Consider the following 18,559-nt stretch of genomic DNA (forward strand, 5'->3'; position numbering starts at 1 on the left):
TCCATTAATTAATCTCCCCTTGCTTGTAAAGCACTGTGATATTAAGAAACTTTACTCAGCCTTAACTAAATTTATTTGGAACGGTAAAAAGGCAAAAATTGCCCTCTATAAATTGAGAGATCCAGTTAAGTTTGGAGGATTAAACCTTCCTGATTTCAGAGCTTTTAATTTATCAGCCCTTACTAGATACCTTCTCGAGTGGATCTCTCAAAGAAATAAATTTACAAACCCTGACATTGAGATCTTTCAAGAACCCTTTTTTGATATATTATCTGTCTTGCATAGCAAATGGGGTAATGATCCTTATGACTTTAAGAGGAATCCTATCTATCATGATTCTATTTTTGTGTGGAAACATTTATTCACTCGACATAGGTATAGCTATACAGTAACCCCTTACATGCCAGCCAAACTCTTACTTAAACCTTTAGATTTTCAAAATACTGATACTTTTATATTTTCAATTAAGAGAAAGTCACTGGTTTTGGTAAAAGATATATTTGATCCGTTTAAGAAAACCTTAAAGCCCTGGTCAAAACTCAAAGAACTATACAAGCTTCAAGATTCTGATAGATACTATTATTTAGCGTGTCAATGCGGTCTTTCCCTGCTACGTAATAATAAAAACCTGGTTTTAGCTGAACATAAGCTTGCAGACGATTTGGAAGAGTTTTTGGAATCCCCTGGTTTGATCTCTATTAGATCTCTTTCTAAAAATTTTTGGAATGTCTATAGTACAGATTCACACCCGTTATCAAAACCTTCTACTAAATGGTCTGAATTTTTGCATTGTCAAATAACTCCCTCAGATTTGGTAAAATCTATTAGGGATTATAATAAATACATTTTAGCAGAAAGTTGGAGGATACAACACTTTAAGCTTACCCACCTAGGCTATGGAAAATTGTTTTCTAAAAATTCTTCTAACAGCCCTATTTCATATTGTCCTAAATGCCACGAGACTAATGTGTCACTTTTCCATTACCTATGGTCCTGTCCAAAGATAAATCTATATTGGAGAGAAATCTTTAGGTTTTTGAGTTATATATTGAAGATAAGGATTAAATTATCTCCGTGCTTTGTCTTTTTACATAAAAGTGATGTTGACTTTTTTTCAATTCCTAACTCAAATTTAATTTCCCATGAAAATAAATTATTGATAGTTTTTTTTCTAGCTGCTTCCAAGAAAGCTTTATTTAATTCTTGGTTACAAAGTGAACCCCCCTTGTTGGCAGATGCTATTTCTTTTATGAACCAACTTAGTTGGCAAGAAGCCTTATTAACCAAAACTAAAGAAAATAATTCCAGACTCTTTTAAACTGATTTGGTCTCCTTATCTTGAAGCTTGTACCTCCAACACAGCTGAACAAATAGGACGATTTCTCCAGTTGTAAGATGCACTTTCTGACATTCCAGTCGACGAATGGTCATTTTTCTTTCTTTCTTTCTTTCAATATGTACACATCCACTGGTTTAGTTTAGTTAATTTTATTTAATTTCCATTCATTGTTGTCAGTCTCTTTAAATGATATGTAGTCTTTAATAATACTATGTCATTGTATCGATTTCAGCATTTCTGTCTTCATCTGCAAAATATTTGTTTCTATACTGTTATCGCTTAACATGAAAATCTAATAAAATATTTTCAAAATAAAATAAGCATGTATCCTGGTACGGATGTGGTATATAAATACAGGCTAGAATTACCTCTTGGGATTGGATGTAACCATGTATGAATATCTATCTGCCTTTGGGGTCAGTTTTGATAGTTACTGCCCTGAACGGTGTATTGCGGGAGATAAGAATCGCAACTCCTGATGGAGTATTCCGCATGGTAGTACCAGCCCACTCAGGGTCTCTTCAGGGCTAGTGTCCTACTGCCAATTAGATGTGTTTCTTGTAGCATAGTTATGTTAGCCCCCGCTTTCTTAACAAAATCCATAACTAATCTGCGTTTTATGCTATCATTAAGCCCTCTGACATTCCAGCTAAGTAATTGCGTCATTTTCCCTTTTTAAAAAATTAATGCCATTTATACATTCGTGCATCTTGTTTGTTTTCATCCCTGGTTGCATCTGTTGGACAAAAATATCACATTTGAACCTTTTTTGTGAAACAATAACCCCTCTCGACTTGTGAACATAAAGCCGTTCCCCCTCCCCACCTGACCAGATCCCCAACTCCTGGCAGATTTGTAACCCGTAATCATCCATTCTAGTTATCATACACATTTGCGTGGGGGGTGATCGTGTGGCACGTGGCCGGCCTTCTCCCTAGTGCTAAACTTCGCACTGGCCACCTTTATGGACAGCACCACAGTTCCGAGGAAAAAATGGAAATGAAAAAATAAAAAGACAGAAAAAAAGAAAAAGTCACTCTGTCCCCCCGATCCCGTATCAATCAGTCTTAGTGAATCTTAGTGAATTTGCCCCAGAAAGTCTAGCGGAAGATAACATTATGCAATAACATGGTAGATTTATACTAACTGGTTGAAGTGTCGCCTCTGCCCCTAAGACGATGTATTCTCAGCTTTGGGACCAGCCGGATTTTTAGGCATCGCACTTTTTCTTGTTGTCAATCCAGTCGCTGAGGTCTTGAGGGGAGGTAAAGAAATGTGAGCTGTTATCCACGATCACTCTAAACCGGGCTGGATACAGCATGGCATATTTGTAACCGAGTTCCCTCAGGCGACGATTGGATTCGATGAATCTGGCACGCTGTCGCTGAACCTCAGCCGAAAAGTCGCAGAAGATGGAGATCTTGATGTTGTTGTAGGTCAGCGTGTCCGACTTCCTGGCATGAGACAGCGCTGAATCGCAATCTCTGGCGTTGAGCAATCTTGCGATGACTGGTCTTGGGGCCGCACCTGGGATGGGGGCCTTGGATGGTATCCGGTGTGCACGCTCGACTGCGAAGGTAGTTGAAAAGGCCTCCCTGCCAAATTTGTCCACCAGCCAGGACTCGATAAAATTCTCAGGGGAGCCTCCTTCAGCTTTTTCTGGGAACCCGATGAACAGGAGATTGTTGCGACGGAGCCTGTTTTCCAGATCGTCGGATTTACTTGCACAGGCATGAATCGCCTTATCCATTTGCTGCATGCGCTCCGGCATTGGGTAACACATATCCTCCACTGAGCTTACTCTGCGTTCCAGCGTAGCCGTGCGCTCTCGCAGCTTTTGGAAGTCTAGTTTAAATATGGAGCGATTAACTGTTATCTCCTCGGTCTTCGCGCATATGAGGGATGTGCAGGCTTCGTTGGAGGACCTAATTTCGGTAAGTAGGTCTGCAAGTGTGGGCTCTGCTAGCTGGGGATCGTCGTCGGGTCAGGCCCATCGCCGCCATCTTGGCCTTGCCGTGCATCTCGGCCAAATCTTTCCAGCTTAGCTGCAGCTTCTGTGCCCGGTTTTGCCCCATCAAGGATCTGCGTGGTAAGGGCTCCCAGTTCAGGTCTCTGTAATCCGTTTTTGTTGGGTGATGTTGCTGATATTTACAGGATGCTTGGGATCGGGAACCAGAGCAACTCTCTAATACGTCTTCCTACATGAAGCACCAGACCACGCCCCTGAGCATTGGCCTTCTTAGTACTGTGGCAGCGCCCCTAGCTAGGTTTCCAGCTCCCTTGTTTCTACCTTTGCCTTCCGGAGCACTGTGGCTTGCCCCTAGCTCTCGTTTACTGCTTCAGCCTTTTTTCCCTGTTCCTGCTTTGTATTCTTGTTTCTTGCCTTGTACCTTGCTTTAACCCTAGATTGTTTGCCTTGCCTGTTTCTGCTTCCTGTCCTGTTCTGCCTTGTACCTTGATCCCTGTCTTATATCTTCCCTCGTCTCACTCTGTATCTTGCTCTGCCTTTACCTCCCATTTCTGATCCAGTCCTCTTCTGCTATCCATTCCTTTTTCTGCTCTCCAGTCCTCTCCTGCTTGTCTGCTCCTGATTAATGACCCTCTCTGTCCTGTTTCCTACCCAGCCTGCTCCTGTCCTGACTCGTCACCCTCTTCACCCTGTCCAGTCCAGATCTTCACCGCTTCATATGATTTTAGCCTAAATAGCAATGTTACATAATGTGGCGAGAAGAAGCAAATGGATGTGATGATCAAATCCAAGGGCTAATCTTTTGTAGATCTGAACTCTCAGCTGTGTAAAAGTTCCTTGATGAGTGATTTGTTGTGTACAGACAATGTAAAGTAGAATACATCCTTATCAGCATTCCCCCAAGTCTTTATACAGTCATAGAGTTGTCTCATCTTCTCCTGGGAAGTGCTCTTGCTTCTCACTGTGTCGTACTGTTCCTGAGTCAAGATCTTATCACCCAGGAGATCATCCAGGACTGGATCAATGTGGGACATGTTGGCAATCAGAGCTGCTCGGTGCCTATCAATAAAATGCCGCCCATCTATGAGAGAGGAGAAAAAGTCAAAAACAATTATGTAAACAATCCTATGTCACTAACAAGCTTGTCCCTTCTAACTACCTTATCACGTGCATTGGTGTTCACCAGTACTTTCCTTTAGGTTTAGTGTCAATGCACTCTGTTTTATGTCCATTGTGACACTTGCTATTTGCACTCATAAGTAAACCCTAGTCTCTTATTTGAATACCTCTGAACATAGATTTTGGATTAACAAGCAGTTCCAACCATGTGGATATTGTTTGTTGTCTCAGGGACACATTAGAAAGAATATCATTTAGACTCTGCTCAGGGTGAAATACTAGTTAATAATATCTGTAGGCACCACTGTGTTGGTTGTTGTTTTTTTGCTGATGTTGTCTTGAACATCAAACTCCCATGATTCACCCAGAGTATCTTCCTAGTCTGCATGTATTTGTTTCCCATTTCAAAGGAGAACTACACCTTAATTAAAGAAGTAGTTAGAAATGTTGTACATGATGTTTTGTGCTTCTGTACCAGCCCAAGGCAACCACAGCCCTTTAGCAGTAAAGATCTGTGTCTCCAAAGATGCCCCAGTAGCTCCCCATCTTCTTTTCTGTGGATTCACTGCACATGCTCTGTGCTGCTGTCACTAACTGAGCTTAGGGAGCCACTCACAATATACAGTACACATAGAATAGAAATGTCACAATATAAGGCTGATTAGTAATTAATACACATAATTACTACATGGCAGCACAGAAACCAGTGCAATTAGCATCAGAATTGAATAATCAGCAAACCTGTAGCATCAGCTTATATTACAGCCAGGGAAGCTCATTTTCTGCTGGATAATTAGCGACGAGCCCTAAGCTTAGCTTCTCAACAGCCAATCAGAGCCCACTGAGCATGTGAGTGTCACAGACACTTTCCAAGATGGTGACCCCCTGTGTTTGAAGTCCTGGATCATTGCTGCTATTGACAAGCTCAAACTTTAGCCTCGTGGAATAAGATTATATAAAATATGGGTTATTTGAATGGATTATGCATAAGTATTCATAAACCCAACAATCTGGTATATGCATATTCTTAATTGAGGGACTTAAAAGTAGACAACCCTATCTGGGATTGCCCAGAAGACAATGCATTTTTGGTTTCACCCAGACTGTTGGCTGCTTTGTATTGCTGTCAATCTTTGTTACGTTATGCATTATAGTTATAGTAGTAGTTAACACACTGTGGCCATCTTTGGGGGGAGGTTAATTAAGGTGAAATTTGGGGTTAGTATGTATTTGCTATACCAGATATCCTTCAAACCATAACACATTAAAACTTTCCTATACACAGTATGTACTTTTGTAATCACCCTGATCAAAGGCTGAACTGTCAAGTGGGGCTTAACCCAAATAGGTTCTACAACCACTGAGTTATACACATTGGAAAATACTCTTCAACTCATCCAAAAATTAGTTCTCTGAGAAATTTGGAATATACATCATCTAACCCATTGAGAAAACCTATAGTTTTCATTCTGCTTGGCATGACTTCTATACTAGCCTAGATTACTTTTTAGTCTCCTCATGTGTACAGCTGCTTCCAGTATTCAATGGCGGTATTAGAGATCAGTATTACATTGCAGCCCTAAAGAACAGCTCATTGGTATTTAAATGAGGTTCTTTTAAATAGCCTCAGCAAGAAAGTTCTAGATATTATAAAATAATATTTCACCACCAATAAGAGCTCAGTGGATAACGTGGCTACTCTCTGGAAAGCCTACAAGGTAGTTCTCAGGGGCTATTTAATTTCCATTGCCAGTCGGCAAATAAATCAAAGGCTAAATTTATTTCACATTTGAAAAATAATCTCTTGGAGCAATTTTATTGGCAGACACTGAAAAGGCCTTTCATTGATTAAAAAAAATATTATGAGGGGGTGATTGGCCACATGCATTAATTGCTATAAAACTAAGGAAACAGGTGACTGAAGCAGCTATATCTTCCATAGATATATTGGGAATTGCAGAGGTGTTGCGGAGAGAGAAATTGCTGCAACAATAAAGTCCAGGTACTTTTCCTGCTGCCTTGCTCCCATATCTATCATCACTTTTTAATGTCCTTCCTTACAGGTACAACTCCCATTATGCTAGCATCTTATATTACACTGCTGCATAAAGAGGACAAAGATCCAAATCAATGCAAAAATTACAGAGCTATAGATCTCTCAAATTAAGATCTCAAAAATTCTGGCCAATAGGTTAAACCCCATAATGCCCACGCTCATCAATCTAGACCAAACAAGCATGGTTTATCTATGGTAGGCAGGCTGGAGACAACACACGCACAGCAATATATAAATATAAACATAACCCAAATTCCAGCAGTCTTCCTTAGCCTTGATGCCGAAACAACCTTGGATTGCCTAAACTAGCAATACATACATGTTCAATTGGCTAAAACAAATGGGATTTAACAGCCCTTTCTTAGGTGTATAAAATCATTATATTCTACCCAAACTGCAACTCTTAAACTAACTGGGGCCTGCAGCTTGCATCTAAATTCAATTCAATTGAGTGACATTCCTTTAATGTCTTTTTAAGTTTTAAGCATGGAGCCTTCACAGATAATATCTGGATTGGATTCAACCTGAAATTCACTAATCAAAAATAGGCTTAAAAACTGCATAATTTCCCGATAGTGAACCCAACAATCTGATTTCTAATAAACAGAAGGGTTAGTACACATTGTAAGTACTCTCAGTCACCATATCAGCCAATTGCTGAAGAGAATAATAAAGGTCTCGGCTTTAAAGAGAGAATAGATTGTCTGACTTTCCTTACTTACCTGAGAATTCATATAAGATGCTGATTTTGCTTCATTGTACTTACAGGATTAAAAACAATTCAAAACAATCCTTAGAATAGGGGTCTCCAACCTATTTTACTTGTGAGCCACATTCAAATGTAAAAAGAGTCAGAGAGCAACACAAGCATGAAAAAAGCTTTTGGAGGTGCCAAGTAAGGGCTTAGGTTTACTGTTTGACAGCCCCTTTGCGGACTTGCAGCCTACAGTAGGCCCTGGTTGGCAGTAAACTTGGGTTTTATGCAGCCAAATTTAAAAATAAGATCCTACTATGAGGCCACTAGGAGCAACATCCAAGGGGTCAATGAGCAACTTTTTTGTTCACAAGCCACTGGTTGGGGATCACCATGATACACACATCATATTATGGTGGCTACAAACAAATTGGTTGTTCCCCAAATTCTTATGAAGGCCCTGTTTTGCCAGGCATTTAATTTTTTCTTATGTTCCAACCATCTTCCTTGTTTACTGGAAGAACAAATTGTTATTTGGGCAATTCTCTAGTAAACTATTAAGTAGGGGAACATAAGCCCACCCCGTCCCAACTATTTTATTTTGTAACTATTGTTCATCTACTCTTGAACCCAATAAGAATATTCATAATCCGTTTTGCATAAAATCACCCCTGGTGGGGAACATCTGACAACATATTATACATCAATTGGTACATAGGTGATACACCTATGACTAAGCGCCGGAGGGTTCGAAACGCGTAGGGTGGGCCTGGTGGGGTTTGTTTGTATCCGAGTTTTTATGCTTAATTAAATAAAATGACTTTTTTATTGAAAAAAGCCTTGGGACAGTTATCTTTGGATAAAGGAATTTCTAACATCTGACAATAAACCGGTATCTAATCCTCTACGATTGGCTTATTTTGGCCAAGTAAAAGCAGCCCAGTCCAATGTGCTTAATCATTCTGATAAAACTGTGTAAAGGATCCCTTTTTGTTAAGCACATCAGAGAAATCATAGCTGTACCCACTGACATGAGAATAAATAAGGTTTCCCATGCCACTGTGTTTTACTGAACATTGACCTAGAAATAAAGATATGATTTTATTTTGCTTTTTAAACTGTACATATGTCTCCATAAATTGTATCATTAGGCATTGGGTTCTGTAGTTAAAATTTATTTTTAAAAATTCATTAGTATACCACGATAAAACACCAAGACAAATGAAACTTTAAAACCTACCGAAACGCTGCTTTCGCTCCTCTTCAGAAAAGGGAATCCATTGTGCGGTGCTCGATTTCTCCTCCCTTCCTTCCTTATAGGAGATAGCCAGAGAGGAGGAATCGAGCGCAGCACGATGGATCGTCGCCGTGTCGCCTTTTTCTGAAGAGGAGCGCAGAACCGAACAAATGTTTTTGATGCTACTGGTCCTTTAATACAAGGTGGTTTGCACAGGTATAGAATCCTTTATCTGAAAACTCCTTATCCAGAAATATCAAAATAGATGCTGCCATAAACTCAATTATTATCAAATAATTCAAATTTTTTAAAAATAGTTTCCTTTTTCTGTGTAATAATAAAACCACTTTGTACTTGATCCCAACTAAGATATAATTAATCTTTACGAAAGATACAAAATCCTATTTGGGTTGATTCATATTTTAATGATTTTTTTAGTAGACAAGATATTGTTCAACAAATTGCAGAAAGATCTCTTATCTGGAAAACTCCAGGTCCCAGCATTCTGAATAACAGGTCTCATACCTTTACAGGGCCCCTCCTATGTCTCTATGAAATAACACTTTGTGCCCCCTGGCACTTACCTAATGCCACCCAATATGCATATGAAAAACTCCACTGATGCCCCTTGTACAAAGAGATTTGTTCCATCCCATCTTCTCTCTACATCACTACAGGGGTCTCAAGTTTGACTGGAGCCAGCTAGGCAGCTCCATATATTGTACATCTTTATACCCCTTAGGATCCCTGGACAAGGTAACATGGCCCACATGTTAAAACAACATAATATGGTTGAGGGAAAATACCAACCTTGAGTCACCTTTGTTTTTGTTTCCAAGTCTTCTAAAAGAGAAAAGAGCAGTGGGGCATTAATACAATATAGCAGCGCATCTTTCAGCATAATGAAATATGTAATTAAATAGTAAAAAAATTATAAAAAGAAATATCATAATGCTCAGAATCGGGGGTGTGCAATCCCCTAAAGTTTGGACGCTAAAGGACTTTGACGTAGTTGGCCATCTTAAATATATTGCAATATATGGACGAATAATCCCTTTTTTGTTTAACCCTTTCACTGCCAATTTGCCTGATTTGCCACTTTTATTGCCAGACCATTATTGAACATTTTGTACTCTTTCACTTTAAGGGCCTTTCCGGGGGGGTATTTTTGTTTACCCAGGAAAACATTGGGGGTTTTTTTGGGACAACGGACCTCTCAAAATATGCTCCTCTTCTGTAAAAAAATATAGGCTTCTAAGTGTCTAATAAAATGAAAAAAAAATCATTTCTCACATAGTACAATCACATATATCAGAAACAATTTATTTTATATACGAGAACACAGCAGATTTGGAAAGTTCTAGGTCTCCTGAGCAAATACCAAACATATATAGTTTTATGGAGATTTCTCACTTATAGATAGATAGATGTATAGATCAAAATCTTTAAGCAGTACACTGCCAAATTTCCAAAGCACCGCTCCACAAAACGACATACTTCTGATTTCAAGGCCAAACATTCCACTAACAGTAGGTTTACCCTAGAAAACTACCCATTATGAGAAAGAACAGATTCTGGAGAATCAAAAATGGGTAAATATATATTTGTACTCCCAAGATGCAATTCTTTGCTAAAGTTATAATTCTTTATAGAAATTGAATTTTTTTAAAAATAAACTCAAAGCTTCCAATCTACAGCATCATATCTCCCACACATCATTGGGTACCACTTTAAAGTTATGACTGCCAGGAGTCCACTGAATAGTTTGATGCCCAGTATGTATTGGTTTACCGAAGTATGTGGCATATAGGGGCCCCAAAATGACAACCCATTTGAGCTATTAGTTCTGTAATGACAGATACTGCAAAATCCATACATTTACATCCTTTTGGGGGGGGGGGACAAAGATAAAAAAAAGTATGTTCACCCCAGAAAACCATATATTTTTGGAAAGCACACATTCCCCCGAATCCAAATTGGGTATACATGTCTTTCTACTCCAAAGCACCAAGCCACAAACCTTTCCTAAATTTGGCGATTTTTGTGACATTTCCAAAAATCACCTCAAAACTTGCCAACCTGCAGCATCGTATTTCCCACATACTATTAGGTATGAAGATAAATCACCCCAAATATAAAATCCTGTGGTCCACTGAACAGTTTGATGCCCAATGTACATGGCATGTAAAGACCTCAAAATCTACCTTGTGCATACTTATTTGATAGCTTACATTTACACTCATTTGTAAACACTGCCAGGTTTATATGGGATAAAAGCTACAAAAAGTTATGGTGACCCCTAAAAACCATATATTTTTGCAAAGTACACATTCTGATGAACCAAAATAGGTAATTATTTCTTTCTATTCCAAACTACCATACTGAAAGGCAGCGGTTTTTATGACATTTCTGAAAATCGCCTAAAAATATTGCAATTGGCCACGTTTATCTCACCCACTTTCTTACATACAATTGTAAAACACCCTAAATATCAACATCAAGGGCCTAATGAACAGTTTGATGCCCAATATGCATATACAGTCATATGAAATGAAATTTGGGAACCTTACTTAATTCTTTGGAGTTTTGTTTATCATTGGCTGAGCTTCCTTTTAATATATAACCTGCCTTATGGAAACAGTAGTATTTCAGCAGTGACATAAAGTTTATTGAATTAACAGAAAATATGCAATATGCATCATAACAAGTGCATAAATGTGGGGACCCCAACAGAGATATTACATCAATACTTAGTTGAGCTCCTTTTGCAAATGTAACAGCCTCTAGACGCCTCCTATAGACTTTGATGTCTGGATTCTGGATGTGGCTATTTCTGACCATTGGTCCATACAAAATCTCTCCAGTTCAGTTAAATTTGATGGCTGCCGAGCATGGACAGTCTGCTTCAAACCATCCCATAGATTTTTCATGATATTTATGTCGGGGGACTGTGACGGCCATTCCAGAATATTGTACTTGTCCCTCTGCATAACTGTCTTTGTAGATTTTGAAGTGTGTTTAGGGTCATTGTCTTATTGGAATATCCAACCTCTGCAGCGTAACTTCAACTTTGTGACCGATGCTTGAACATTATCCTGAAGAATTTGTTGATATTGGGTTGAATTCATCTGACCCTCGACTTTAACAAGGGCCCCAGTAGTCCCTAAACTAGCCACACAGCCCCACAGCATGATGGGACCTCCACCAAATGTGACAGTAGGTAGCAGGGGTTATTCTTGGAATGCCGTGTTCTTCTTCTGCCATGGAAAGCGCTTCTTGTTATGATCAAATAACAAAATTTTTGTCTCATCAGTCCAAAGCACTTTGTTCCAAAATTACTGTGGCTTGTCTAAATGAGCTTTTGCATCATAGGCGGATTTTCAATAAGGCTAGGGGAGGCTAAGCCTCCCCAATCCTGCCTGGCACCTAACTAAAACAAACTCTCTCCGTTTCTGACTGCTGGTTTACACCTTTAACATTGTGGAAACCGTTCTCTGAGCTGCACACTGATTGGATCTTATTCCTCATGGTTTCCCCAATCAGAATGCACCTCTCTTGACTGACAGTAGAACTAGCCAATCAGGTCACAGATAAAGGAGGGTGTGGGGGTGAGATTTGGATCATCGGAAGGCACTGCAGAAAGGACTAGAAGGAACCTCACCAGAGGTGTAACTAATTGCTGCAGATTTCAACTTACTGCTCCCACAGGTACAGTACTAAACTGGAAAAGCTCTAACGGCTTAAACACTATCTGGAATAAAATAGTTTCTTTTGTCAAAGTTTTTTCTCTCAACTGGCACCTATAATATCCCTATCTCCCTTGCTCCAATCTTGAATTAACTCTTTCCCCATGAAAAGCAAATTGTGCATTTTATGTTTTTGCGCTTGTTTTTTTTCTCTTACTTTGTTTATTTTAGTCAAAGGGGTGTTCACCTTGACATTAACTGTTAGTATGTTATACAATGGCCAATTCTAAGCAATTTTTCAATTGGCCTTTATTATTTATTTTTATAGGTTTTGAAATATTTGCCTTCTTCTTCTTCTGACTCTGTCCAGCTTTTTAATGGTCACACCATCTAAGAACAAATACTCTGTAAGGCTACAAATGTATTGTTAGTGCTACTTTTTATTATTCATCTTTCTATTCAGGCCTCTCTTATTCATATTCCAGTCTCTTATTCACATCAATGCATGGTTGCTAGGGAATTTGGACCCTAGCAACCAAATTGTTCAAACTGCAAACTGGAGAGCTGCTGAATAAAAAGCTAAATAACTCAAAAAAAAAGATAAAAAATGAAAACAAATTGCAAATTGGTTTAAGAATATTACTCTCTGCATCATAATAAAAGTTAACTCAAAGGTGAACAAAACCTTTTAAGTCTGTAAGTTAGTCAGTCAGATATTCTGAGACAATTTTTAATTGTCTTTAATTTTTTTTATTATTTGTGGAGCTTTTTATTCGGCAGCTCTCCAATGTGCAATGTCAGCAATCTGGTTGCTAGGGTCCAGATCACCCTAGCAACCATGCATAGATTTGAATAAGGAACTGGAAAGGGGTCTGAACAGAAAGATGAGCAATAAAAAAAAAGCAATAACAATAGAATTGTGGCCTTACAGAGCATTTGTTTTTAGAAGAGGTCATCCCCATTTGAAAGAAAGAAAGAGTCAAAAGGAGAAGGTAAATAATTAAAAAACTATAAAAAAAGAAAAAATGAAGGCCAATTGAAAAGTTGCTTAGAATTAGCCATTCTATACACATAAAGTGTACTTAAAAGTGAAGCTCCCCTTTAAGGTGGCTTGGAAACAAACCAATGTTGTATTTCAGTGGCAATGTTACAGTTTGGGGGCATGAATATGTGAATCTCTGCCACCAGTACCCACTGCATATCACTGCATATATCTGCTTGCTTTGTAAATATACACTACATCTGACTTCTAAGCTTAACACTGTTTAACACTTCACAAATATATCACCCCTTTGTTAAAATGAAAGGGACATCTGTGAACACAAATGGATTGAGAATCCATTTAATATGAGTTGTGGAACCCACAGAACTGCTTGAGGTAGTTGGGGGGGTTTATTTTCATTCCAGTGGTGCATCCACTAAGCCTCACAGTAGCTTTAGGTCAGTCTATGAATGTCCCATCTTTAGCCTCCCCAAACAAAAAATTCACCCTCCGCCTATGTTTTGCATACAACTAGCGACTCTGTGTGTTTGTGCAGAAAGGGCTTCTTTCTCATCCCCCTGCCATACTCACATGTTCTCTGTGCAAATTCCACTGAATTGTAGAACAATGTACAGATACACCTGCATCTGCAGCAAGATGTTCTTGCAGGTCTTTGGAGGTGATCTTTGGCTTGTCTGTAACAGTCTCACAATCCTCTGCATATTTTTCTTGGCCTGTCAGACCTGGGTTTTACAGCAGCTGTGCCTGTGGCCTTCCATTTCCTGATTACATTCCTTACAGTTGATACTGAGAGAGCTTTTTGTAGCCTTCCCCTAAACCATGATACTGAACAATCTTTGTTTTCAGATCTTTTGAGAGTTGCTTTGAGGATCCCATGCTGTCACTCTTCAGAGTCAAACAGAAGCACAACTTACAATTGGTCACCTTAAATATCTTATTTCATGATTGGACACACCTGCCTATGAAGTTCAAGGCTTAAACTAATCCAACCAATTTGGTGTTGCCAGTAATCAGTATTGAGCAGTTACATTCATTCAAATGAGCAAAATTACAAGGGAATCCACATTTTTCACAGCCAGTTTTTCATATTTGATTTAATTTCATACAACTGAATACTGCTTCACTAAAAATCTTTGTTCAGAAAACACCCCAGTACTCAGGTGTTCCTGGGAAATGAAAGACATACCACTGTTATCTTTTTTGTTGAAAGTGTAGTAAATTATATAGGCTGAGATGGGTTCCCAAACTTTTTCATATGACTGTATATACCAAAGCCGGTTGCATATACGGATCCAAAATAAAGATAGTGCATATGAATTTTCTCAGCTGCTGATTCCCCTTCTGTGAACTGTAAGCCTGACTGCGTATTATGTGGCACAAGCCAACAGTCCAAAAAATCCCCCAAAACCATTTATTTTTGGAAAATAGACATTTTGACAAATCAAAAAAGGGTAATTAGGTATTTCTACTCCAGCTACCATACTGCAAAGCTACGCTAAAAGCAGCGGTTTTTACGACATTTCTGAAAATCGCCTAAAAATATTGCAATTGGCCGCATTTATCTCACCCAATTTCTTACATACAAATAATAATAATATTATAATATATAATTATAATATGCATAAGATATACTAAAGCAGCTGGCATGTGCGGACCCCCAAATACATAGTGCATATGAATTTTCTCGCTGCTGATTCGCCTTCTGTGAACAAAGTCCCTGACTGCATATTGTGTGCCACAAGACCCTCCAAGACAATTTGGAAAAACCGCACACCTCACAAACCCCAGCAAAGTTTCCTGGTGCTCAGTGATGGGGGAATCGGCAACCGCCCAGCCAAGGTACATAGAAGGATCAACGGCACACAGGAGTTAGTTAAGCAGGGCAAGCCCTTGCAATTTTATTGAATGCAGTGCAACTGCATTCAATCCAAAAGACCCTCCAAACAGTATAAAGACCCCCCCCCCAAAACCATATATTTTTGTGAACTTCACATTCTGACGAATCTAAAATTGCTAAAAATGTGTTTGTACTCCAAATGACCAAAGTGCAAATGATGCTAAAAAAACGTAAGGAACAACGGTGCAAGCATAAAACCGCAAAAAAAAAAAATCAAATTAGGCAAATCAATGAAATAACAAAATAACTGATCCGACAGCATGGTTAGCAGTCAGAATGCTTGATCCAATAGTCACGCTGGGAAATCAACAGTTTTTAGGGGAATAACAAGAGGGAAACTGTTAATAAAAAAAGAAAGAAACCTAAGTGTTTGTGTACAGCTCTAAAAAGTGTATAAATGTGTGTGTATGTGACGCTGTACATAAGCACAGTCTGCACATGTAAAAACAAAAACCTTTAGTTACTGTATATGCGTACTGTTTATGTGTAAATGCATGTATGTCTGTGTGTAAATGTGTAAAAAAAAAAGGGCACTTACCATTTCTAGGAGAAGAAGGGGTTTTTAGCAGAGCTGAAGGGTCCAGGATCACAGAGATTAGCAGCAGGAAGTGAGTGGGTGGAGCTCATCACACAAGGTCGGGTTCAGAAAGAAGCAGCACTGGGGGAGCAGCCACTGAGGAGTGAGAGTGTCTGTGATGTTAAATAAGGATTGCAGGTGCACACCTGGTCTCTCAATTCCTGCACGGTGCTTGGTGCATAGGAGGACGGCACCTCCATCAATCAATATCAAGGAACGAAATACTCCAGCACACGTTATGCTTAAGGGTTATACCCGTGTTTAAAGGGATACGGTCATGGGAAATTTTTTTTCCAAAATGAATGAGTTAATAGTGCTGCTCCAGCAGAATTCTGCACTGAAATCCATTTCTCAAAAGAGCAAACAAATTTTTTTTATAATCAATTTTGAAATCTGACATGGGGCTAGACATATTGTCAATTTCCCAGCTGCCCCTGGTCATGTGATTTGTGCTCTGATAAACTTCAATCACTCTTTACTGCTGTACTGCAAGTTGGAGTGATATCACCCCCTCCCTTTTCCCCCCAGCAGCCAAACAAAAGAACAATGGGAAGGTAACCAGATAACAGCTCCCTAACACAAGATAACAGCTGCCTGGTAGATCTAAGAACAACACTCAATAGTAAAATCCCATGTCCCACTGAGACATATTCAGTTACATTGAGAAGGAAAAACAGCAGCCTGTCAGAAAGCATTTCTCTCCTAAAGTGCAGGCACAAGTCACATGATCAGGGGCAGCTGGGAAACTGACAAAATGTCTAGCCCCATATCAGATTTTAAAATTGAATATAAAAAAATCAGTTTGCTCTTTTGAGAAATGGATTTCAGTGCAGAATTCTGCTGGAGCATCACTATAAACAGATTCATTTTGAAATTTTTTTTTTCCCATGACAGTATCACTTTAATGTCAAGCTAAAAAAAGGTTACAACGTTTCGGGGGGTCGATTTGTTTGGCCAATATAAGCAAGGCCACATGGGCATTTCAAGCAGTAAATTACTCAGTGGGAATCATAGGTATGAAACCCCTTTTCATAATGTTTTGTGCCTTTTTGGGGATGAACAATATTATCCCCTTTAAACAAATGAAATCTTCAAAGAGAAACGTATCCCTTTTATCTCAACTTATGACATCGATGCATAGTACATTAGAAGGACAATTCTTAAAAACTAGTTTTTAAAAAATGATTGTCAAATTTGGGAAGTTGTTCACCTTGCCCCCAGTCTTTTCATATAAATGTGGGAAAAATGTGTCAGACATCATTAAAAAGAAAGACTTAAGTGTCTCTAAGAAGAACACTAGCAAGGTGGGCACCTTTTCATGTCTGAATTGTGGCCATTGTACAGGAATCATTAAAGGGGATAATACGGTTCATCCCCAAAAAGGCACAAAACATTATGAAAAGGGGTTTCACACCTGTAATTCCCTTGGAGTAATTTACTGCTTGAAATGCCCATGTGACCTTGCTTATATTGGCCAAACAAATCGACCCATAAGAATAAGATTAAACGAACATAAAACTGCTATCAGGAATTACAAACCACCACAAAAGGAACGGGTCAAAGAAACTAATGAAAAAAAGTAAAAACATGAAACCTTCTTTTATAAACATTTCTTTGAGGACAACCATAGGACTTCACAGTTAAGATGGCAGATATTGGAAAAAATAGTAGCACCCAGTCAAAATGTAAGGTTAAAGTTGGCACAACGCGAAGCCTATTGGATTTGGTTGTTACAAACACAGGCACCAAGAGGGTTAAATGAGGAAGCCTGGCTTGTTACTTGTAACCTTTTTTCATGTATTTTGTTGCTAATTTGTTTCCAATCTTTTTCACAGATTCTCCCTAATCTGAAACTTTCCGACAGAAAGTAATATGCAAAGGAAAGGTACGACTAATTCGTTTTCAATAGGAGTTGGTCAGTACAATATAAACCCTTTCTGTAGACCTTATTGTTTATATTGTAACCTGGTGGTGTTTAAAGGAACAGTAACACCAAAAAATTTAAGTGTTTTAAAGTAATGAAAATATCATGTAGTGTTGCCCTGCACTGGTAAAACTGATCTGTTTGCTTCAGAAACACTACTATAGTTCATATAAACAAGCTGCTGTGGAGCAATGGCGGAAATTGAAAAACAGCTATATGGCACAGGTTAACCAATGGATAACAGATAACACCATTAGACAGACAGAGCTTATCTGCTATCTGCTGTGTAACCTGAGCTTTTTCTCCTTTGAATGGCTGCCCCCATTGCTACACAGCAGCTTATTTATATAAACAATAGTAGTGTTTCTGAAGCAAACACAGCAGTTTTACCAGTGCAGGGCAACACTGTATTATATTCTTATTACTTTAAAACACTTTAATTTTTTGACGTTACTGTTCCTTTAACTACAAACCCGTGCAGAATATAGGAAAACTGGTTTATTGTTAAAACTTTCTTCCTAACAATATGCATTTTGCTATAGCTACCTGAACTCTTTCAAACGATCTGTTTGAACCTTGGACTTCAATTTGGAAAGTTTTTGAATATATTTTTTGAAAGAATTTTTTGAGCTGCTGGACTGATCTGGGCTTTTCCTTGGAAACAATAGGATTTATTGTTTGGGGTAAATCTCTGTCATCCGGTTTATTGTTTAATTGAGGAGGTGGGGATTGATTTGTAATATATTTAAGGGTGGAGTGGAGGTGGGTGGCACAGATCACCTGACGAAGGGGTACGCCCCCGAAACGTTGTAACCTTTTTTCGGCTTGACATTAAAAACGGGTATAACCCTTAAGCAGAACGTGTTCTGGAGTATTTAGTTCCTTGATGTGTCTGTGATGTCACACTCAGTCCTTCCCTGCAGACATCGGTTAACCCTTGCTGCTTGTTTTACCTTTCCTTCACTGAACTGCTCCTTACTTGTATAATGTAATAGAGGGGGGGGGAGATGGATAGTGTATAACAATGTATTATGGACTATAGATTATGTCCAGTTGGG

At 38.8% G+C, this 18,559-nt stretch overlaps 1 protein-coding gene across 1 annotated transcript in view; it reads right to left on the bottom strand.

Annotated features, from left to right (window-relative positions):
- Positions 1 to 1,472: 1,472 nt before the first annotated feature.
- Positions 1,473 to 18,559, bottom strand: part of LOC108703739 — a 46,330-nt gene continuing 29,243 nt past the window's right edge. Inside the window, exons 8-9 of the mRNA XM_018240018.2 lie at positions 9,225 to 9,257; positions 1,473 to 4,389 (exon numbers count right to left, since the gene is read on the bottom strand). Coding sequence (XP_018095507.1) covers positions 4,127 to 4,389; positions 9,225 to 9,257 — 296 coding nt within the window. The 3' untranslated portion in view covers positions 1,473 to 4,126. The remainder of the gene's footprint in view (positions 4,390 to 9,224; positions 9,258 to 18,559) is intronic.

Source organism: Xenopus laevis, chromosome 9_10L (genome assembly GCF_017654675.1).
Source record: "Xenopus laevis strain J_2021 chromosome 9_10L, Xenopus_laevis_v10.1, whole genome shotgun sequence".
Lineage (NCBI taxonomy): Eukaryota > Metazoa > Chordata > Amphibia > Anura > Pipidae > Xenopus > Xenopus laevis.